We start from the raw sequence: 24,931 nt of genomic DNA, 5'->3' as shown, positions 1-24,931 counted from the left end.
TCTGTGAAAGGAAAGGGGCAGAGATCAAACTGGTCCCTCCTTATGCTGTTTGCAGAAAGCTCCATTTCTAATGTGGAAAAGAGGCCACTTTGAGGACCATGGACACTGGTGGACTAATCTCTCTGCAGGAGACTGGAAACACAGGACTTCAGATAATTGTCACCCCCTCCTATATCAGCCTCCTCTACAATTCTAAGTCTCTGCAGGTGAAAGGACGTAGTAAAGCAGTGCCAGGTTTCTGCACTGAATCAACTCCAGCCTGGCTGGTTAAGCTTGCTAAGGATGGCAGCAACAGTTACTACAGCAGCTGAACCCTGCTCACTAAGTGAGATGGTCTGAGACCAGTTCTCTGCAGAGAAGTGCTGGGGAGTCCTGTAAAGAGCAGGATTCTCGTGGAGAGAGCATAACTATCAGACAAATTAGTAGATATGGAAAGTCAGCCTCACCAGCACGCACTGGAGAGTCCTTTCCTAGTTTCTTCCCTAGAAGCCTTCTACCCAGTATCCTGCAAGGGGACGGGACGGAGAAAAGAGCTTAACGCAGACTTCCTAGCTATTCTTGTCCTTTTTCCCTCCATTTACTGGCCAGGGGAAAGAGCTAGGGGAGATATTTTATTTCTGGGCATATAATTGTGAGATCACAGTTCAGACAGGGTTGGGAATGCTCTGTCTTGAGGGCTGCAGTTACTTGAATAGATGTGGTATGATCCAACTGTGCTACAGGGAGAGAGAACTGAGCCTGCAGCAACCAAACCCAGAAGTTTATTCCTCTATAAAATGCCTCTTTATTAAAATACAATACTTTCTAATAACTACAATACAGCATCAAGAGCAGCACATAGAGCAAATGTCCCACGTGGGAGCTGTCTGGGAACACTTGCCAGTGACTCTTCAATAACAGCAGCGATAATCATGCTACCAATGTCTTTAAAGCCAACAGTCCTCACCTATAGAGCTGGGCATCTCAGGCTGTAACAGGCTGCAATTAATCGGGTTAGCTGCTTAATACACAATAGCCCAATGTTTGCTGCTGAGCTCCACCAAGCCCTGTCCTTTTGTTATCTTTCCTAATCCATATCCTTTCCCATGACGCTACTAGACAGTTATTATCCAATATTATCCAATAATAAAGAGGTAGGGCTGTGCCCCAGCAAGCTATGTCCCCTCTGCTTTGAGAAGTGCATCAGACTTACCTGGCTCAGTCCCTTTTGCTGTGCCAGGCCTTCCAGCAGCTCACCCTAACACCACCCACTTGATCAGGATTGGAGAAAGGAGGGGAAAAAAAACAGCTAGATATTCAAGTCTCTTTAGGGAGCAATCCATCACCACCACAGATTTAAACCCTCCAGGAAAAAAGAGCCTGAAGTCCAAAACAGCAGAATTGAAGGCTTAGTTGGTTTAGCCTTCTGCAGGAGACACCCTGTTCCAAGAACCTTGTAAGAGACTTGGAGACAGGCACCAAAACTGGTAAAGGACTTGGGCTAAGAGCAGCTCTACAGTTCTGTAAGGCTGAGGTGGAAGGGAGCTGAAAGGAAGGAAGGAATTACAGTTTGGGGAAGGAATCCTCCTCACCCCAAGAGGATGATTCATACTTACCTGGTCAACCTGTCTGGGCCCTGTCTCTGCTCTTAATAGCATTGCTCGAGAGCTGGCTGAGCCAACGAAGTTTTATCCCTAACTCAAATCAAGGCTTCACTGTAAGCACCATTACCAGGATTTAAACAAGTGATTTTTCTAGACTAGCCCTTTCTCCAGGGAAGCACAGCAGACAGGCTCCCTGTCACACCCCTTAGGGTACCTGTGCTTAGTCTCCCAAGGCAGTTCAGGCACAAGCAGGAAAGGGCTGACACAGCAGCCTGAAGAGCTTTTACAGTTGGGAAAGCGATGAGAGCTTGTGTAGGCAAACCCTTACACACCCACCACCTCTGAGAGAACAGAGATCTCTAAGCACAGATAAGGCCAGCAGTTCAAGCACCGACTGCTGCACTGAATTTAACCACTGGCACTCACCCACAGGAGGTGGCAATCAGTTTTGCAGCCAAGTATGTAAGCTGCTATTCTTCAGAAGACTGCCAAAAGCTCAATGCCTCTGGAAGCCCTCTCTCTGCCATCATCCCCACTCCACCTGGAGATGCAGATCCACCCTCTGTGCTCCTATCGGTCCTGACAGGGAAACGCCTCACCATGCCAGCCTTGTTTCCAGATGAGCTCTCTGTGTTCGGCAGGCCCAGCCAACAAGAACCCATCTGTCTGGGAGCCCTAGCAGTATGGCATTTAGGCTTGCAAGCTCCTCCTTCAACTTCCTCCTTTCAGAGACTTCAGAGGTGCCTGTCCTGGCTAGTCCCTTACCCTGGGATAAAAAACACAGCCAGATGAAGGGCTGATCCCTGCCACATCTCCACACTCTTTGAACTGGCCCATTTTTAATTTCTAGTTCAGGTCCCAGTGTTTAAGACTGTGTTTTTCAGAGACAGAATTAATTTTTTCTTGTCCATGAGGCATGGAAAGAGACTGCTGTAGGCTTTGTTAGCTGATGTGCTGCTTGCAATGAGCACAAGGCTCTGGAAAGAGGCTAGTGACATTTGATTATCACTTAGATCAGGAGAAAGAGGGAAAGCAACTTTCAAAGGCAAGGCTGACACTGTTACAAACACCATCAGAAATGACCTTCACACACAGCTAGCTCTCCCTGCTGCCAAGAACCATCCTCTCAGCCACTGTCATCTGAATCACCAGTACACCTGGGGCAGTGCAGCTTTACATCAGCCACTGCTGCTCCAAAACACAGGGGCTTTTCACCAGGTTGGGGAAAAGGGTGTGCAGTGGGTCCTGCAGTAGGCATGTTGCAAAGCCTGTACTGACCTCCCAGCTCAAGTAGGCTTGATTTTTTATATCATGATGCAAAGCATGAGTCAGCTTCCCATCCACACCAGGCCAGCAGACACAGGTAAGCTGAATAAGCCACTATCCATGTGGGAGGTTTTTACCCAGCAAAACGACCAGGCTGGCAGCTCCAGTGTTCAGCTCTGCTGCTCAGAGTGCTTTGCAGAAGGAGAACCACCTTCAGCACCACATGGCTAAAACCAACTATAGAAAGATGAAGAAAAGGCCCAGATTATAGCAGGACAGAGAGTCCACATCCGTCCATTGGCATTCAGGCAGGAAAAGTTCAGGAGACCACAAAACACCAGCCAAGACCAGTCTTTAGGATCTAGGCTCTCCAAGTACCAACAAAAGACCAACCCGTGTTTAACTCACAGCCCTGCTTTTGGAGGAAGGGACAGCAGTGATGTGAGGACATGGGAGAAGCCAGCTTGATAAATCTTGGCAGTACATGATCCATCCTCATCCCGGAATCTGCAGCAAGAGCTTTCCTCTGCTCCCTGCATCACATGGCTGTTTGATAAATCGTCTTTCCTAATAAATCTATCACTCATTGTACACATACAAATCTGTTGCTCTAAGTAGCCACTGAGGTGCTGTCAGGGTCATTAAATATCATTATCTGGGGCAGCTGTTCCCCAGCGTGCTGACGCAGGAATCAATCAGGCTAAAGTATGAATTTCCCCTACACTTCTGCAAACACTGCCTTTGTCCCTCTCCATCAAGCGATGAAAAAGAGAAACAGTTCTGCCTTTACGCCAAGGTTTAGCAATCCTCATACTGGAAGGAGCCGGCTAAAGGGAAACCAGTGGCAGATCAGGCAGGCGTCAGGTTGTCACAGAGACAGGATGAGGTCTGACTGATGTCTTTATCAGGAAAGAGGAGGCAGGTTGATTGGAAACAGGCCAGTGAGCTGAGCAGAGATTACTTTTCTTTTCTTTTTTTTTTTTTTATAAAAACCCCACAACTTCCTTTAATACCCCTTAATGAGATAACCTCTTTCTCTGAAGAACATGGGAGCTTTCAAACCTTTCATGTGCTCAGACAACAAAAGGGAAAAACAGACATTCAGGATTTTCACACCATCCGAGGTCAGGATTTGTTAACTCAAGCTGTTCAGCATCTGAGACTTGAGGGCTTAAAATCCAACCTCATTTTCCCGGGTGACAACTGCTTAACCCCATCTCAGATATTCTCTAGAACACAGAAACTCTATTGCTCTGCAGTGACTGCCAGCCACTTCCAAACAGGATCACAGGCCTTTGAACTCACAGAAAAGGGATGATACCCAACTGAAGTCAGGTCAAGCACGTGTGCGCGGTGGGAAATAGTCCGAGAAGCAGCTTTTCTTCCTATTCCAGGTCAGTGATAGGTATAAACAGAACTAATTCTGTGCTTGAATGGTCCGGACCCACGTACCAGGAGGATGTTAACCTGCAGAAAAGCTGCTGGTGCTGTTACACCTTCTCTGTTAGCCCTGAATATCAGTTACTCTGTCCAGGTTACACAAAACAAGACAAACCTCAACATAAGCCTCCATAACACACACACACCTCTCTCAGCCTTTAAGGGCATGTACACATACAAGTCAGATGCAAGGCAGCTGCATCTTTGGATGACAAAAGCACTGGGGAGGGTGGGGGGTGGGGGAAGTAGTGATGTCTTATTTCCCTTAAGGGAATTATCTGTCTTCCCAGAAGTTCTTGGCAATAAGATTTTGGAGAGAACTCACAAGAGCGGAGCTTCCCAAGGACAACACACATTGGTTTGGGGGTTTCCAATGCAGCACATCCTACGCTAAAGCAAGGCCCAGGAAAAAGAAAATGCAAACAGATGATAAAACTAAAACTAAGGGCAGAAAGTCTGTCAGAATTGCCTTTTGTTCTCAGATCAAAACAAAAGATTCTTCAAAGTCTGTTGTACACATGCTGGGAGAATGAGAAACTTCCTGCTGAACAGCAACTGGTGGGTATCACGGTTAGCCCCCACACAGGACACTCTTCCAAATCCCTTCTGCCTCTCACGCAAACCAGATTAAAACCTCGTCTACCAGCTCACGTCTGACTGAGAACAATTTGTTTTGTTTTAATCAGAAATTCCACCCTAGAACAAAAATCCTTTTCCTCAAAGATTTATCAGGCCTGGACAATCCTCCTCAAAGCGGTTGTTTTGACAAGCACTTGCTTCTGAACAAGAATATCTTGCCAAAGAGATGCATCAGTAGCGTGACTCAGGTTCCATCTACAGTAAAGAGATGGCCAAGACTCTGCCAAGACTCACCTATCCATCTCATGAGGGACGTCATGATTTGAAGATACTTGGTCTTCTGCACATTGAAGAAGGTGAAAGGACCCAGGAGGAGAGTGAATGCTGCCTGGAAGGACAACAAAACCACACATTAGGTTAAAAGGACCAGAAATTCTGCTAATAAGATGAATTTATCAGTCAAGCAAAGCTCGCCTTGAAAGTTTACCTCCAGACATGTCTGCTTGTCATGGAGCTTTCTTTGTTGCTTAATTTTACAGCTAAGCTGGCTGAGACATAGGGGGTCAAGCAAGCTGCTTGGTATCAGAGAACATGCCTCGGGCAGAAGTAGACCACAGGATCCTCTTGGCTCTCAGCCGCTTGCTATCACTGCTACAGCACTCCTTTACTGACACATTTCAGTAAAAGCTCTCAGTGAAGCCTTTTGGAACATTAAATATTAAACCATGGCCTCTTTGTCCGGGTACATGCTCAGTTTAGGTCTGAATAGCAATAGCCATGACCCGTCTGCTCACATTAACATTGATGGGTTAGCTTCGGGGTGTCCCAGGCTCAGCAGCAATGGAGCCAGGTCTGCCTGGAATGTTTTTTCCCCAAGCTTTAAGTTGCTTGTTTTACAGTGGGAAGCTATAGCATAACAGTTAAGCTGTTGACTTGGAAGCTGAAAACCTGTGCAAAGTGAGGAAGAAAAATAATCAAAGAGACACTCAGAAGAAAGAACTTCAGTCAGTGTGGAAATTAAAGGTACCGTCAATAAAGACAGATCTTTCTTCACTGGCCTCTTAGATGTATAGTAAGAGACCAGTGTTTCTTAGCAAATTAAACTGGGGTATGCCGCAGTACCAGTCTGTGGCATCCCTTTCAGCTGGGTTGCGAAACATATCCAACAAAGCTGGAAATTAGGACTACACAGCTTCCCATGCGAGTTTCTTCTAGCACTCTCCTAGGGCACACAAGGCAACCATGCTGTCAGCCCGCGTCCAGAGGAGCGGTGTCCTGTGCAGCACCCATCACCTCTGCCCAGGCGCCAAGTGGCACTTGAGCCCTACCTACTCCAGACAGAAGAGAAAAGACTTTACTGCAGGAAGACAACACACCTTGGCTGAGGTCTGAACGTGAACTGAGAGAAGCTACTTGTGACAGGGAGACAAAACAGGTGTCAGAGAAGAGAGCCCTGCCATGGGATGGTACAGGCTAGTGATACACTAAACAGGTCCAAAAGCCGTAAGCACGCGATATCTAGAAAGCCACAGCTTTCTAGATATCCCTTTGGGATTTTTAAAGAGTAATATTCAACATTAATATTTACACGTTGCTCTTTTCCATGACTTCTTAAAGCAGTTTGAAAAAAGAAGAAAAGAACTGGGACTCAAAGGGGCAGGCTGTGGAGCCTCAAGGTCTCTGTCAACCCCAACAGAGTCAGTGACAGAACAGAATCCAAGCTATTTTAAGACTAGTACAACCCCAAGAAACCTTTTTTGAGACAGTTTCTGAATATCTGCAAGGCAAATTGGAAATGCCTTGCATCACAAGTATTCTCAGACAACCAAAGTAAAGCCAGAAGGGGACCAAAGGAGAGAACCCTTGGTTTCACACATCACTCGGTGAAGACATATTCTGATCCAAGGCCATCATTTACACCATCTTGTTTTTTCTGCTTTAAAAAAAAAAAAAAAAAAAAAAAAAGGGACAGAAAGCATGCACAGAATTCAGATTTGTGAAGCAATTGAGGATCCTTGGAGGAAACGCTGAAATCACTCAGAATACTACAACACAGGCGTAACTGGCAAGACCAAGAGCTAAAACAGCCTTAACAGTTAAGACACTTCCAGTTTTAACACAGAAGCAAACCAGCCAGTTACAAGTCTCTTTTTACTCTTCTCCCTCTTGCTCCTTTCTTCTAATCAGGAGCTTAACTCCACTCTCCTGTCACCCTCTCCTGCCCTCTACAGACTGCCATTCTGTCCTAGGATAGTGCACAAACCCCAAAGGACTAAATAAACTTTAGACTAAAGAGTGATGTAGGTCAAGGACCCAGATCAAACCAAAGTAAACACCAACTCTCTTACTGGAAATTATTCTCAAGTTTGTGACTAATCTCTTTCAACCTCCTCTCCCAACACACACACTGCTCAACATAGCCTCCCTTCAAATCATGTTAATAGCTCACGTGTCAGAAAGAGCTGAAACAAAGAGAGACAGACGAAGGATGGTGATAATTAAGGAACAGGTGTCTTCTGCAAATTAGAACGTACCAGAACCAATTGGCAAAACAGGACCACAAACTATGGCAAGGATTGACACAAGATCACCGAGTACTGAAGCAGCGGGGGCTGAAACCTAGATATGTCTTAAGCACCAAGGAAAGAGCTGTGTTAAGATGGATTTGAGGCTCAGTTGCTGAAAAGCATCAAAAGTGTCATTAGGTGCTGGAAGAACCTGGGTCTCCTATGTGCTCCCCAACATCTGCTAATGAAGCAGAAAGAAGTCTTCTGGATGTTACACTCTGCTTTCTGCAGTTATTCTCCAGTGCTCAAGGCATCTTAAACAACTAAATCCATTGGGTGACTCTTTCAACTCTCCTCCTCCTCTGTGGGCTTTACTGCTCAACTCATGGGGAAGAGATACAAGTCATTGTGCCTGAATGGTCAGATTCCCCTCCCATACTTTAAGATGATCAGTGTTTTCTGTTCTTAACAAGATCCTGGAGCTGGTCCAAAGGAACCAAGTGAGAGATGAATTCAAATGCAATAGAAATGTATTACCTTTTCCACTTGATGCCCATTAGTGATCCAAGATAGATATCCATGGATCAATACAAACAATGCTAAGACCTGCAATGAGATGAGGTTGCCCTGCTTTGCAGGGCTTTGTGCCGATCACTTTTAGGAAGGGAAGCCACAGCACACACTGGACTGCTTGAAAGGATAAAGGCAGGGCAGAAGAGGACATTAAACAGCCAGATTAACGTCACTTTCAAGTGAAATTGTGTACAGCTCTACAAGATTGAGCAGAGGTCAGAAAAGAGGGGCCAGCTCCTCACCAATAGTCAGGACATGAGGGGCAAGGACTCAGTCCCTGGATTACAGCTAATCTCATCATCAAGCCTCCAAAGAGTCCCAAGGCCAGGAATTCTATTTAAAAACACATCCCCAAAAGGATGAGAAGAGACCACAATGCTTAGAAGGAGTATGTCTACCTTCTCTACCTTGCTGTGCCAGACACCTAAATGCTCTTCCAACCCATTAAGTTAATTAGCTTCATAACTTCTCCCTAAGGAAAAAGTAAGCCCAAATAAGCACCTCAGACATACACCCAGACTTTCCACCTGATATTTTCCAAGCTCAAGTCTCCCCCAGAGGGATATAATTTACAAAGTGCTTCATTACACATGTAATTCAAACAATCTAAAACCTACATAGGAAACTGCACCAGTCAGCTCTGCCAGAAATCAAATATGCAGAGCTCCAGCACATCAAAAAGCTCTCCCAAGTTTCCCAGTTCACCTCTTGAGCTAGCCGAGATGTTTTCCAGGAGTTTATCATTCTCTTCCTAAGCCTCAGCAAATTAACCCAAGGCAGAATGCGCATAGTCTACTTTGATTAAGGATTTTTCTACTAGTGAAGTGGTTTCCTACTAGAAGCAAGCAGGTGTAAGTGGCTGATTCATTGCTAAACTTAAACAAGGTAAGGGAATCCTCCCTTTGGCTAAAAAGGAGGATTAGATCTATTAAATGCTGTTTATATTCACAGGATGGCAGAGAGAAACCTTTACTGTGTTTTTGCACAGGACTGGCTATTAAGAGTGGTTCCCTAATTTCTCTCCAAGCTCCTCCATTAAATGGAAAAGGCCAGACAAGTCACTAGGCTTGCTGCAGAGAGTACATGAAACCCACACACAGCAAATAAATGCAACAGATGCAAAATTCTTTATTTTTCCTTCCTTTCTCTTGCTGAAAAACAGCATGAAGTTCCAGCACATTAGTGACCAAAAAACCAGTGTTTTTCTTGCTTTTACTGACATTTCCAGTCAGAAAATTAGAAGCCAGCTACTGTAGAGGAAAGAACAGCAACCTGTCACCCTAAATCACAGTCTTCCCTGCAGGCTAGTAGGAGCCACAAGCAGCACACCAGCTTGCTCCATCCCTGGGAGGGTCTTCAAATCCATTCTTCCCACCAAGCCAAGCCACAACAGTACAGGCACCAAGGTTTGGGAGCTTCTCTGAGCCGGCAACTGAGCTGATACCACTTTCCCAGCCTCTGCACCTGTCAGCTCTTAGTATTTCAAAGTGAAAAACAGGCTGGTCAACTCCAGTCTTCTTGCCACAAGGGAAAATAACTAGGGCTTACCATTGCCTGGAATATAGTTTCATATATATTTATATATTTCTAAAAGTATATTTTATTAAAGCTCTTATGTTAAAACTAGGTTACATAACCTTGTTTATTGGGTTATCTTAAAAAAGCAAAAGTAAGATCAAGCGTTAATAGGACATCTGGCTGGTTTTATCAGCTTAGTTTCAGCCAAGAGGGCCACCAAGAGAGCTCTCAACCACTAAGTGATGGCCAGCTAATGCCAAGAGTCTTTCAGACCCTACAAACATGCTTCAAGCCAGTCAGAGGGCTGTATTAACCAAACAGGTTCTTTATTGACCTGAAGGGTCCATCTATCACTCTGAACCAGTACAGTTCAATAGCTTTCATCTGCTTCCCAGCATGCAGCTTTTACAGAAAAAGCCAATACGGCTCAGGAAGCACAATTAGCATCCCAAACATAGCTGATTCATGTATTAGATGCAGTAGTTACAGCATTATGGCTACTGCCTGCATACATTTGCAAGAGGACCATCTGAAAACCAGCTTCATTCATAACTGTCATCAGAACTTTCTTGTTTTCATGCTCTACAAACTCATCTGTAAGAATTGCATCTGTCTTTGGTGCTTGCTGAGTAGTGAATGAAAAGCAGTAGCTACTGCTTCTTGTTGATTCAGAGCCTGGAAACTTTCAGACAGGTTGAATAGAAGCAGGGTATTTACCTGAGCAAAGTGAGACCAGGAAGATTAACCTTGTTAAATGCAGCAAATAAACTCTTTTTGCTCCTCTCCTAGTATGAGAATTTTTGAATAAATGCATTTGTGTGGCACATGGCTATCATACCTATGTGAAGTTAACAAGTCTCAGATATCAGGGCGAGGATCCCTCAGTTTTAATATGAAGATGGTAAAGAGGTGTTGTAGTGTTCTCTCCTTAAATATCTCCCTTTGGGCTGAGGCCCCAGCCACCCTTCCTTTTCCTTTCCTCCTCCTCCCAGCCTTCCTCACCCTCATTCAAAACCAGAACTTACCCCAAATCAAATCCTTTCTTGGAGGCTCTTGCTTCCTCTTGACAGAAGTGCCAACATCTCAGACAAACTTCATTTTAGGATAGTATCAACTCCACCTCTGCAGATATTGATGTTTAAATTTCACAACTGTTGAGCAGTAGTACCTCTCTCCCACAAGACAGAGTACAGCAAATAACCCTACTCTAATGGGGAGCAAGCTGACATTTAAAATGAAAGTTACTGGTTTAACAAAATGGATCACTCTCCTTCGTAGACTTTGACACCTTGGCTGGAAAGCTGAGAGTTAAATGCTTTATACAGGACTATGGGCACGCAGCATTCCCACAGCAAAGCAAGATATTGACAGGAAGACGCAAGCTCTACTGAATGAGCACCTCCCAGAGGAAGCTTTGTTTGATTCAGTGCTCAGACACAAGGAAAGTCTCCTTGAGCACAGTAGGAAAAAGCAGACATTTCATACACGCTGTCAGGAGTGGCAATTCTGACACCCATTCTGCTTCTGCAAGATGTCCCTGAGCTCAGAGCTATTTCACAACCCAGAGGAGCACTAGAAGGGACAGACAAAACAATCCAACAAAAACGGACTGCGCAAGTACAGAGATCAAACAAGATGTTAGGAGAACCAAGGACTGGCTGTTCTGTTCCCACCTCAGGTAGTCTCCTCTAGAGTGTGTTTAAAGAGACATCTAGGGGGAAAAAAAACCCCAAAACAAACCAAAAGAAAAAGCAAAACTTGATTTACTGGCATTGACACAGGTCAGAGGTTTTATCCCTGGTTGGAAGCTTGAACTAGACCTATTGTCTTCAGTAGAGTAGTTTCTTATGAATTGGTGTTCCTATTCACATCCTCTGGGAATTTTTAGAGCTGACTTTAGAGAGAAATATTAAATGCAAGGTGCTTTCCCCAGTCCCGTTTGGGGCTCCTAAATAAAGAGCGAGCTTTACAACATTTCAGAGCTACTTGCAGCTCCACCAACACCTACCCGCAGCCCCTCTGCACCCACTTCAACTTGTGGCAACTGCTATGCTACCCAGCGGCTGGCTCCAGTCACTCACACCAGGGCTTCAGTGCTTTTCAGCTAAAACACATCAAGGGAAAAGGGTCTCAAGTGCAACGCAGTGCCCCCTCTGCTATATCTCTCCTCCCCTTCGCTAGGGTGACAAGGCCATGTTTCTCTCCTGCATGAGCTCATATCTCAAGCTAGAGAGCCAGATGGCACATCAGTGAGGGCGGTGATCCAAGCTTTCGTTGGTAAAGCTTTACCCCTTGCAGTGGACAGTACAAATATAAATACATGAAAGGAGTCTGATTGTTCAGGAAGGAGCTTTTTAGAGAGCTGGAAAAAAAAAAATAAAGCTGAAGATCCACAGCCTCTCAAGGTTGGAGGCAGGGTTGCAGCCGGGGCTATGCTGATAGGCAGCAAGTTATCAGCCAACAAGTGATTATGAAGCTCTTAAAGTTAGTTGAAAAGAGATAAACCAGCCGCAGAACAAGGATTGCTCAAAGAAGTTGAGAAGCAAGAGGGATTTTAACCTCCAGATCCCCTGTAGAGTCAGGAAGTCACAATGGAGGGAGGATGCAACTGCCAGACATCCCACAAGGAATATTTATAGATAAAGAAACAAGGGCAGTTACGTTTTGAGTACAGCAGGCATCTGCTGCCACAGCAGCTCCGGTAATTAACGTGCTGCTCTCTGGACACCTGGCAGAGGTTTATAGTCATAACTCACATGAAGCGTATTGCTGGCACCAAGGAGCCCTCACCCACCTTTCTCCCCAGTACCTTAAGGCAGGGAGGAGGTATCCTCCAAGAACTAAGACTTCAGCTGCTGCTAGGCCAGTTTTTGCCAGCAAAGCAAGTGGCATTTCACCCACTTGCACCCATGGTACCCTTTAAGCTGGATGCTGCCTCTCATGGTTCCTATGTCACAGTACTCCCAGCACTTCCTCCAAAATGGAAGACCTTCTGCAAGAGATGAAAAGAAGCGCCTGTATCCCAAAGGCTACTGACTTTAGTGGATCTGAATATGATCAAGAGATTTTCAAAGGCTCTAGTCCAGCATCAGCTTTTGATTTTAACTGCCCATCTAGCAAACAAGTGTACTTACATCCCAGCAGAGGTCCTTGCAAGCTATGATCTTGCTGAGCATCCAACACACCAAGGACCAACTGGCAACTGAGCAGCCTGTACATGCAGCTCTGGGAGGTCAAGGCAGAAGCAGCACATGGACAGCAAGGCAGTACCAGAGGGTGCTGCTCTCCTTTCCCCATCCTGACTCAGGGCTGCAGTCCATTTCTAGAGCTGGCCCATCTCTGAGCATCAGGAACTTCTCACTTTGGAAAGAACACCCTGGAAAACCAGTTCTTCCTCCTCTTAAAGTGAAGAAATCCAGGCACAAAGTGTTTTCAGAAAGTCATTTGGTCCAAGGATTGCAGTCCCTGGCACACCTGGGGTGTGCAGGATCACAGCCAGCGGCAAGCTTGCACTCTCCAGGGTAAATACACTTCCATTATCATTTTTCACAAGAAAAAGATGGAGGCTAGCAATAACCCTGAGGTGACGGGCATCTAATTTTTTATCATTGGAGTATTTATGGCACAGCCATTTGCAGCATCTTGTAATCACTTTACCGCCTCCTTGACCCCTGTCTCCCCCTTATTCTGCATCTCCTAATTGCATCTGAACAAGCAGGAGGAAAGCAGCAAAGTGGATAGATGCAGGAGAGCTGAATGGTTGGTTTGTGATACTTGGAAGGACAGCAGAGAAGTTGCAGAGCCAGGTCTGGCTGTACCCCCTACCACCAGCTTGCTTTGACCTCCCACAGGCTAAGAAACAGGAGCCTTCCTCCTTCCTGACACTGGGTAACCTTGAGGAGTCGTCCCCCGCCTCCCCAATTTATTAGTACCGTAGGAGAGATTAATGAGTTCCCTCCAACAAAGTGTGAAGGCATAATCATTATACACAGACACTGCCCAAAATTCCTGCATATTCACAGCCTCTCCTGGCAGGGTATTGGCAACTACAACAATATTTATATTGACTACAAAAGCCCCTGGGTTAGACAGCATAAAGTGAGGTAGAGATGGACCAGCGTGACATGGATGCACAGAGGGCCCTGCAAACATATCAAGCTACAAACTGCCAGGGTTAGGAAGTACTTGGGTTCAGCAAGGATGACTGTTCCTGAAGGCCACTAACCTCGTCTGCCACAACACAAACAGTGCTTCCACCACCAAGGCATTATTTTTCCTCATTATTTTTTGCCCTACAAACTTCTCAGCTGAGTTTCACACGACTCTTCAGCTGCTTGGAGGATGTAGTTTCACGGACACCATTATCCCCCCCTTCACTGCATCAGGCAGGAGTTGCCTGAAAGGAAAGGAAAGGAAATGTCCCACACTTTGTAACTACTTTGCAGCAACACAAAAGCAAGAGATAAAGCCTTGCTGCCTGGGGCTAGTGGGGAGTCTGCTTGGTCCCAGCCTCCTCCTTTGCCTTCCCTGTACAGTGCACACCAAACTGGTGCAACAGGCTTCAGAGATCAGCTCTGCCTGAGAGCATTATACCGACTTCAACTTACAAGATAAATCCCAGCTGCATTATTTGTATTTATAGTCCTGCTTACAGAAGCATGAGCCACGTGTGGGATTTGCTGATGTAGTCCAAAAATCTACATTTTTGGACAAGAGCATCAGTGATCTCACCCAGACATAAAGAGCAATTTAGGAGGATGTTAAGGAGTTGCAGACTTATTTAGAAGTATAAAGAGATACCAGTCTGTCCAGAGCTCTTTCCCTCCACAGCCTCTGGTAATGTTCAGAGTGGCATAACTGCACAGTTCTGCAGCCCTGGTGCTTTCTACCTGTATATTAAGGAATTAATGATAATTTCAGGGGAGAAGAGATCAAGACTGCTGTCTTACTCGATGAGAACACTGATGCGAATCAGGCAGGCAGCAAGGTCAAGACCTCTGTTTAAAAACAAAACTGGTGTTAAAACACTGAACAAAATACTGGAAAATATGCTGTTGAAAAAAAGGCTTGTACTGCATCTCCCAGGGATGTGCTTAGCTGACTTAACAGGTCTTCTCCAATTCTGTTTCTATGATGCTGTTACTACCACTGCATAAAGTAACACCGCTCAGGGGAAATGCATTTACTACTTATTTTCTACAAGTGTTCCAAAAATGAAAGATCTGTGAGTCTGCTGGAACAGTCTAGTCCAAGAAAGGAATTTTAAAAGACCCTTTTTAAACCCTTACAACTTGGTGTAGTGAGTGAGTGATCACAAACAGATACCGGTTCTGACGCCTGCCCTGTTTGGGAGAGATTGGTCTCCAATATCAAGAGAGAATAGTGTCAGCTTTGGTGCCTTGCTGCCCAAATGGACTTACTCCAAAGGACAGCTTTATTTAGGAAAGGCAGCAGCGTGGCCTCTCAGCCTTGCCAGGGTGGCTCTGTTGGGCGGCAGGGGCTGTAGTTTGAGCCCAATAAACACCATGGTGAGTTCATAATTGCAGAAGTACATGAAAGCAAACAGAGATATATCTAGAGCCTCTATGCCCAATTTGTTTAGCTGGCTTGCTTCCAAGGTTCGTGCCCACTATCCATCATCACATAAGCCAAACCAAGCACTAAAGTGTGCAGGACATTCTTCTATAGGGAAGCCAAGTGCATCTGAGCTCACCAGTGGCCTCTGCCCGTCAGATCAGCCACCTTGCCTCTCTTAAGGGCTGGTAGCACCTGCAATACATCTGGCCAGGCATACAACCAGCAGCACAGCACGCTTCCTTTCGAAACAGCCCTTGCCAGCTAGAGGTGGCCGAGGGGAATGATTGGCCGTTTGGAAAAGCTCAGCATCCAAGTGACAGTGTAACCCAAGCTCCACTTAAGGAAAAACCACTTCTCATTGTGAGCAGACAGCTCTGTCCAGAAAAAACATTCCAGTCCCCTGCACTACTGATTTTCCAGTGAAAAGAGACAGGCTAATCCTTTAAAGTTAGTTGCTTCAGTCTGTGGTCTTGCAGTTGGCTTCACTATTGTACCAAAGGCTGACCCTCCTACCCAGCCCTAGCAGCAGGGAGGCTTGCCTTCTGGCTGATGTTTCTTTTACTCAGAATGCAATCAGTTACAAAGGAAAGCAAGAAAAATCACACACCAGAAGCTGAACTCCAGCTCTTAGGTCACTAGTACAACAAGTTTATATTCCACTTTCACAACAGTGCACTCGTCTGCTTCTCCTTCTGCCAGGTCAGGAAAAACCTTATTCACAAGGCCAGTTATTATCTGAAGTCCCCTTTGCATTAGGAAACACAAGGGCTGTGGGAAACTCCGAAAGAGCTAGTTTATCTGTTGCAGGCATATGACAAGTGAGCAATCAAAAGAATTTATTGACAAGCCCAAAGAAGAAGAATGGACCAGGATGAAGGAGGCAGGATTTATGCCATATTAACAAGGCTGTGTGCCAATTTCAACCTTATTAGTTTCACAATAAAAAAAGCTGAGAATTGCCTTCCCATCCCACATCCAGACACCATTTATTTTAAACGAACTTGGCTCCTGTCCTTCTTCAACCACTTCAGAGTAAAGCAGCAACTTAACTGACCTTACTTTTTGGAAGCTGACTAGATGAGAGGCATGAGAAGACTCAAATCAGCTCGAGACTGGGCTTTTAGCCAAGCAAAGCTGTATTTCAGAGGCACCTGTAACAAACAGTTAGGGCTACTGATATTTATGCTTAATGCAGTACTAATTCCTCTCCTGCCACAGCAATGGCTCAAATCTCAGGTGCCTGTACATACAGAAATGGCGTAATATTCTGGACCCTTGAGAGGCTTTTCCCATTTTGAAGGTTTTCATAACTGCATCCATGCACAGAAGTAGCAGCCACTTTTTTTGTACGTTTGTTTCTATTTCTGTATCAGTATCATAATAAAACGCATCAGAGCATTTGTGGTAAGGAACATAATGCAAAGTCTTTGGCAAGAAGGTCTTACCATGAATAACTTCTTACAGGATATTCAGGGTGACATGCTAATAGTGCCCCAGTCCTGCTGCATCCTTACTGTAAGCTGGGGTAACCTGGAACATAACAACGCTACAGTTTAAGCAATTTATTTAAACAAGATGATGGCTTCACACCAGCAGGGTAAACTTCCATCAGTTTTCCTGCCTTTCCCCCAGCTCACCCTGGGAGCCCAGGGCAGGCACCCCAAACTGTTTTGATTGATGTGCTGTGAAATCAGCCCTCCCTGCTCCAGACACCTGCCACTGAAGCAGCTACCTTCCCCACTGCTGGTTCTCAAGGTCTCTAGACACTGAGACCTGTAAGAATAAATATCCAGGAGACAGCAGCTGTGACCCATTTATTACCGGATGCTGCTGCAGGGCACAGCTGAGGAAGGCAGGGCAGAGGAAAAGCACTTGCTGCAGAGGGAACAAGCAGAGCAAATCCAGGTGTCCTTGGAAGAAGCACTCTGCTTGCAGCACTGCTCCAGCTCTGTTTCTCCAGCTCTATTTCTCCAGCTCCCAGTTGGCAAGAGACAGTTTAGATCAAGCATGGATGTTCAAGTACTGCCATGAGGGCTCCCCTCGTATCACTGCTGGGAGGCAAAAAAAACAAACCAAAAAGCCCACAAAGAAGGCCCACAGAGGCCGGAAGGCAACCATGGACAGAGAGGCCACAAGAGCCTCATGCACTGAACAAGCTGATAAAACTGAACTAGTGCAGGCAAATATATCTGGAAAGATCCGTTCTGACAATAAAAATCACAGATACCTTCACCCAGAGCAGGGGGTGCGCACACACATGCGGCACAGTCCGGAAGGATAAATGCCGAGGAGGGAAGCAGAGCACGTACACTAGCAGCACAAAGCATGGCACTCCAGCCTACAGCTGAAGAGGGCCAGGAAGGCAGCAGTGCACCGAGGCAGACGGGATCTACATCAACACTTATCAGTTCAGCCTTTGCATTTGCCGATTAAGTTCTGCTGGCACTGAGCAATTGTACATGTCCTCAGACTACCTCCTCACCCCCCTGCACAGACTCCCGCAGCTGCAGCCCAGCCCTGCTCTGGTCACTGGGTATTCTGATCAGAGCGTCAGGCTGGGGTGACATTGTCCCCTCCTGAAGAGGGACGGTAAGCGCCTGCAAGCCCGCTCATTTTATTCACTGCACAAGCACGTTTCCAACTGGGATAATCTCCATTAAACCATCTGCGCTCCCATCTTCGCTCGGCCTGCACCCGCTGGGCTGCCTGCGATACTGCAGCATCTGTGAACCGGCAAAAGCGGATGCCGTGTCCCTTTCCCAATCACCTAAAAAACCAACAGAGACTCAGACAGAACAGATGCACCTGGTAGCTTTGACACGCTACTGAGCCAGGCTACCAGGAGTACCTGTGCCAGTGCCTCTTCTGAAAGGCATACGGTTCCCCCTGAGAACTTAAGCCATTTCCTTTCCATCATGGGAAGACACCATACCCCAAATTGCCAGAAGAGGAGGGCTGAGAAGGGAGTAGAGGTTTTAGTTACAACGGCTGCCCTGGTGCAGAAGAGAAGTGCTGTTTGCCAGGTCATGAATGCATTTTGGATCAGACACTCTAAATTGCTGCTGATCCCCAGGATTTAATCTCTTATTTATCTCAGTATCTGCTTTCTAGAAACAGGGACTATTATGTCACATTCCTACGTCACTGGAACATAAAGACAAGAAAGTGTTATGATGAGAGATCTGAAACTTAAATCCACTGCTCCTTCCCCACAGCCTACACAGAAGATGCCCAGCTGACCTTACAGAAAGCATGATAAAGCGACTGCATTGGAGTGTGAATTCAGTGCGGACAGAACTCGACCCTGTCCTTAGCATTGCCATCGAGACAGCCAAGGGACTCAGGAGTCACTTCAGCTGTCGAGAACATGACAGCATTGTGACAGATCTGAAGCAAAGATAGAAAGCCATCGATCTGCTTTAACTGTAATCAGTGCTTGCCTTCAACAAGGTCGCTGGGCCATCTAACACATGCCTTTCTTCCAGCCGATTTGCCCTGCGTGGTCTTGCCCTCACAGGCGTGGAACAGCACAGCAAGGCTCGCCTTTTAAACCTCCCAGGACTCTTACGGCCCCAAAAAGGAGGCAAATATTAGCAGCAAGTGATGGGACAGGAGCAAAAGCTATTTCAGTATTTTCTGCACTTGCCTTCACTTATTTATTTTGCAAGCTTTTATTTTCCAAAGCAATTTACAAACAAGAAGCAAGATAACCATTTGTTCAGACAAAGGTTAATAGGGGCCTAGTGGTCTCTGAAGACTGCAGTCACACTTAGGTGTGAAATTTTGGAGTAGCAATAAAGATGCTGCACAGACAAGCAAGTCTCAAGAGAAGGATTTAATCTGTCTAAATATTCTCATTATGTACATAGTTTTCAGCTTCCATTCACAGCTATCAGAGCAGAGACAGCTTCCAGAGGCCTTTTTTGGACGATAAACCGTGAAATAGGATTTTTACATCAGTCATTATTCCCTTCTCCACCCCCAGCTCCAAGAGTCAACGTTTGAAATGGTTTTTGTTGAAAAGAAGACATTGTGTTGGGAGAGAAAGAGTCGACAGGAGGAAGGCAGCACAGATCTTTGGCAGACTGGTGGTACTTGGCACAAGACAGCTCCCATTGGCACAATTTTCCCAGAAAACCTCAAATAGATTATTTCTCCTGGTAGTCCAAAAAAGGCTTTCTGTGGAGTCATGCACAGAGTAAGAAATATATAGACTACATCCAGAGACCTGCTTCACTGGAGCAGGCAAGAAGAGATTCCAGTTGCATCCACCCATCTTGCTCCTAAAAGTCACTTAAACCTAAATACAGTACTAGGATGAGATGAGAAAACTAGAGGCCGGCATCTAGGACAAAAGGGCTGATCCAAAAACTCAGCTGCTTTCTTTTGGGATCGCAGTGTCCATCTGTCCCCTTGCCACAGGGGAACTTAGCCTGCAAAAAGAGACCTTGTTTGTCCACTGAAACGTGGAACCTGAATTATTCCAACAAGCAAAAATTCAAAAAAGAAAAAAAGTCAAGAAAACAGAGCAAGTTCTCTATGGGTATGATCCCCTGGGACCAAAAGAATAGCTGTGCTCTTGATGCATCTCACCCCTTCTCACTTTTGTGTTGCCTTTTCCCCTTCAGACAGGCAGGTTTCAGCTTTTCTTGCATGTTCAAGACTCCACTTCTATACACAAGAAGCTTGGACAAAATTTGTAGCAATAGTTACAGTGTTTTGCTATTAAATTTTTTGCTTGAAGTCAAGCAACTTCCTATCCCTTCCCTCCCACACCCAGGTTTCTCTCAGAAAATTTAAGAGCTTTAACTACTGGTCACTAGCTGTCCACGTTGCAAACAGGACTGCAGGGGAAAAATATTAACCAGCAGAGTCTCTTTAGAGGCAGCCCAAACTTGAAGACTGTGTCAGTGCTGTGGGTCTGAATGTTTTATAAATTATTACATCTCTTATCGCTCTCTAGGGAAGTCATCATCATTTTTGTTTTCTGCAGAATAAAAACACACAGGTCAAGCAGAGAGTGGGGCCAGGAGAGCTAGAGGTAGAACAAGTCCCAGTTTACTCCCATAATCATCCAGGAAGAAGTATTAGAGACCTTAACAAAAACCTGCAATTCAGAGTTCATTGACACCCAGCAGTCTCCTGAACACAGTGATAGTAGGACACACACCCCCTTCCAGTAACCCACCACAGACTGGTACATTCTCCCACAAAGAACAATCCTTCCCTACTTCTAAGGGGGAGCAGTGAAAAGCACTGAAACTCTCATCTCAATTACTGAGCAGGGAAGGATTAACCACTACCAAAGACTTTGCAGATATTTATTCTCCAAATCCACAAGAGGAGACAAGCAGAGGGAAAAGCTCCTCAGAGTTATGTACACAGACGGCAAGTCTAATGCTTACACAGTCTTAATTTTTTAATTTTTCAAGTCCTAACAACAATTATCTTCATGAATTATAGACATAATATCTGAGAGATGCAGGCAGTAATTAATGCATGTCTGCCTTTTCTGACTAACTCCTTCTGCTGGGTCAGGGAGAGTTACTGAAATTCAGGAAGGAAATCTTCAATCTTCTGGAAGTTTTAAAGAAACAGACCAAGACACAATTTAATAAAGCAATAATATTTCTCTTAAATAATTAACTAGGTTTTGACATTCACCAATATTTCTGAGGCCCAGCTCTTACTTTTGCTATAACGCTGGAACAAGTGCACTCAGGGATGTGATCCACTGCAGGTCCCAAGTGTACTAAACTGCAAAATTGCTTCAAATAGCCTTTACCCCTGGATTTCTCTGCACACACACAGCTACCTTCACTCTTTTTCCTTAAAAGTCTCACTGAGACCCTTAACAGAAGCCATGCTATGCAGCACTTCCATACCTCCCTCTTCACATTTTGCCCTGCTGACATCTGTCTCCAGGTACGAGTGCTCAACTCCTCCCAAGCTCAAGAGAAGCAGTGTTTATCATCCTTTGGGAAAAACCTTGCTTTCACAGCAGAACCACAGCACAGTAATAGATGCAATAGACAATCCTAAACTAGACAGAAAGCTATTACTAAAGCAGCATATAGCACTGGATGTTGTTTAAGTGGGCCGTTTCCATCATCTCTCAAAAAACAGATTCTCCTGCAGCATAAACAATGTTATTCACATAAAGAATGCACTCAAGAGAGCTTAATATACTCGAGTATATTGACAACAATTACCTTCAAAGCAACAACTACTTAGCCAGCCACTAAAAAAAACCCTCCACCCTTTGGCATGGACATATCACCTGCTTAAGCAATATAAAACTACACAACGAGAAGAACAGAACTCTACTTGAACTCAGAATCATAAGGATTATTCTGACAGCCACCAAACCAAAATACAGCCATGTTACCAAGAATAGAGAGGGTGTATTTGGCCAAAAAGTTCAGACTGAACCGAAAGCTTCACACCTCTGTTGTTCACTTGAACCACATCATCTCTACAGGAAACAGTCCCTACCCAGTAGAAATAAAGCTTAAATGGAAATAATGGTCATCCCAGTTTCAGAAACTCACCAGATACAGTCTGTAAGCATCAATTCGTCGAATTGGCCCCCAGCACTTGTCCGTATCATTATACTTTGTGCCATCTCCAACACTGCAAGAATGGTTGCCAGTGGCACTGCTGGGAAAGGAGGGAGAAACAAAAGACAGTAATTAACTCCTAGCAGATGTCATCCCCTCTCCTGCATTCAAGAAAGAGAAATGGTCAGAGACCTGAAGTGTTCATTCCTCCCCTCCCTCCCTGAACACTGCCGCCCCCCCCCCCCCCCCCCTTACATTTTCTGGGCTGTGTAACACAGCAAGTCATTGAGTACCGTATATTTAAAGGCAAATTCTTGAATTGTCTGCAGTTATTTACAAGTTGGTCATTTGGTCATCAAGCTAGCAAGTTTGGGTCATATATAGATCACTGAGGTTTTCCATTTCCAAGTCAGGAGTCCAAATCCAGCCCAGCACAGTTTTGATCAAACAAATCTCTCTCGTTATCTGTTTCTTTGAGCAAGGAACTTGTTTCAGTCCAGAGCTAAGTCCATGTATGTCACCACTCACTGGTCACAGACTTGGTAAGCATCACACATCTCAGCTCTTACCAGAGACAGAGAAGCTAAAATATTGCACAGGGCATAGCAATCAAACTACTGAGCAACGAGTCCCATGTCTGCAAGGTGCTGAAGCTGGAAGTACTTCACACTTGAGGAGTCATCTGAAATCAGGTCAGCTACTTTTCAGGCAGGCAGCAGGCACTTGGATGGGGAATATAAAACAACTTCACCTTCCCACCCACAAACAATAAGCTGTCCTTGAATCATTTCTCCACTCTGTTCTTCAGAAAGTAGAGCTGATCCCAGACTTATCACACCATCAAATCCAAAAGCCTGCTCTCTTCTCTGCAAGCACACAACCCCATAGCAGTAAAGACACTTACCAGGTCACTTGCATGAGAGAGACCGGTACTGCTGCTGCATAGATTGCCAGGTCTCCATAGAGGTAGATAATTATGCAGAAATAGAAGAGGTTGACACCCACTGCAGGAAAAGAAAATATTGTGCAGAGACAGCAGAGTACACAGGGACTTTTGAACTATGCACTTCAAATACACAAAGCTTTTTCAAGGTCTTAGAAATAAACCACCATTTGCCTCCACAGTTTAATTCTTTCTGCAGCAAACTCCACCCAAGGGTCACATCAGCAGCTTAGGGAACTTAGCCACAGCACAGCAACTGACAGCACAGAGGATGCCTCAGAGCTCAACTCTGCCTCCTTCAATACCTGACACGAGGCCCTCTAGTTCAAGCCCATCCTCCAGTTGCTGGTCAAGACCAACAGGTCTCACATAAGTCATCTGCCAGATGAAGCTGTCAACTTGTAGCAGCCACAGGCAAACATCTAGCTGATGCTCACGGACTTGGTGGCAGCACAGCTTGACAAACAGTGAAATGAAGAGAGAAGATGCTTTTAGTCCTCTGCCAATTCCAAACCCTTTGCTTGCAAACCTGCAGGCCTTTCACGTTAGGGATTTGGCGCTGCAGAGCTCAGGTTCCACAGGGCTGAAATGGAGCTGCTTTGGGAGATTCCTCATCATCAGCAACCTGAGCCAAGGTTCAAACCTGCAAAGCTTTAAAAGTCTGTTTCTGCAGCCCTCTTAACACCCCTACTGCCATAGAGTATGCTGTTCCTGCCCCATACTGTTTTCTTGGATAGTTTTTTTTTCTTTTTTATTTTTAAAGCTTGCCTTGCTTTCACCTACAAGACTAAAAAAAGTCTTATACAAGTTAATTGGGTGCACAGAACAGCCTTACTGGGGCACAACAAGACACTGCTGTGGAGGGCTAAAATCTGCAGGGATAAAGAAATGCTTGATAAGACACCAGGATTCTTTTCTTCCAAGCAAGTTAGTATAAATCTTACCACGGAAAAACGAACTGGAACTTATTTTAGTTCAGACACTGGTGAGCTACAAAAAAAAGCCTCAGATTTGTTTCATTTAGGAAACTGACACTGAAGGAAAACAGCTCAAGGAACCTGCCCATACTTTCAAGTTGTGATGCCACCTAATGCTTAATCCTAATGCAGCTTGGGCAAATCAAGTCACCTCTCCAAGCCTCACATGTGACAACTATCAAACAAGGACAGCATTACTGCAGGAATGCGGACTAATATTTCTACAGTGCTTGCATGCCCCAAAGTTTTACCATGTTTTGCCATCATACTACCCCTTGATCTCCAGATGTCAGGAAACATTAACAAGCATCCTCCTTCGTTTAAATAAATTATTCAATACGCTGAGCCTCCTTAACATAAAACATTCCTAAAAAAACCAGCTGCACTGGGAAAGCAGCAAGAAAACTTCCCTGCTTCTGTAAAGCGACATGCTAAGCCAGTACTCTAAAGCTGTTCCTGGTTTGTCTAAACAGACAAATGGAGATCTTACAGAAATTGTCAGATCACTTCATATAGTTCTCCCCTTGTCTTCCTCCTCTGTGAAAGATTTAAGATGGCTTCACAGTTGAGGAATCTCTGCATTGTTCTGAAGATGGCAACAAACTACCTACCAGTTTTCTCCAATTTCGCATTAAAAAGGGTTGAAGGTTGTAACAAATATCTGACATAGGACAGAGTTGCAATACACACTAAGCACAGGACTACACAGACTCAGATATAGATTCCGTTTTGGGATTTGCTACTGATCCCCCACCCCCCAAAAAATAAGGCTAACATGACCAGCTAAGCCCCAGCAGCACCACCAAGGACCCACCCCCCAGCACACACTGTATCCCCGTTCCAGTGCTGACTTCTCTGTCTGTGGGAAGTCCAGGTGACACTCCTCTCCCAAACTCATCCTCTTGAAGGCAGGAAGACTTTAGCATCAGTTCTTTTATAAACTGCTGCTGACCCTCCCTGATCAATACTCTCATTACTGGACACAAAGCGAGGAAAAAAAAAAAATCAATTACTTCCTGTGGGGAAACAGCATGATAGATGTGCCTAGAATCCATTACTGCAATAAATGACTGCTTGGTCCCAGAAGAAAGCACCCAACATTGCAAATTAAAAAAAAAAAAATTAAAAACCCTCAAGTTCTTCAGAGCGAGCTCTTTTGAAAAAGCACACAGGCCCTTCACAGCCTAAACCTAAGCCAGCTCCCTTTAAGAAAGCAGACAGTCTGAAATTGAGATTTATCCCCAGCTTACCTCCCAGGACTGCAGATTCAACTCCTGTCAGATTGTTGAAAATAAAAATCAGTCAAGAGAAAGGAGCAGAGAACTTGCTAGAAATCAGAGGCTTTGAGGTTTATTGCAAAGCTTTCACCAGCCTTCCCTCTGAAGGCTGTAAAGCCCTCAGACACCTT

At 45.1% G+C, this 24,931-nt stretch overlaps 1 protein-coding gene across 4 annotated transcripts in view; it reads right to left on the bottom strand.

Moving 5' to 3' along the window:
* The window catches only part of TMEM104 (transmembrane protein 104), a 42,886-nt gene that overhangs the window by 8,956 nt on the left and 8,999 nt on the right, over positions 1–24,931 (bottom strand). For 3 of the 4 annotated variants that reach the window (XM_075044483.1, XM_075044485.1, XM_075044484.1), the window contains 3 exons: positions 22,508–22,607; positions 21,595–21,703; positions 5,163–5,256 (listed from right to left, as the gene is read on the bottom strand). In XM_075044483.1, the coding sequence (XP_074900584.1) occupies positions 5,163–5,256; positions 21,595–21,703; positions 22,508–22,607 (303 nt within the window). The remainder of the gene's footprint in view (positions 1–5,162; positions 5,257–21,594; positions 21,704–22,507; positions 22,608–24,931) is intronic. The other variant, XM_075044486.1, reaches the window with a different exon arrangement.

Source organism: Buteo buteo, chromosome 13, assembly GCF_964188355.1.
Source record: "Buteo buteo chromosome 13, bButBut1.hap1.1, whole genome shotgun sequence".
NCBI lineage: Eukaryota > Metazoa > Chordata > Aves > Accipitriformes > Accipitridae > Buteo > Buteo buteo.
This window is presented reverse-complemented; position numbering and strand designations above follow the sequence as displayed.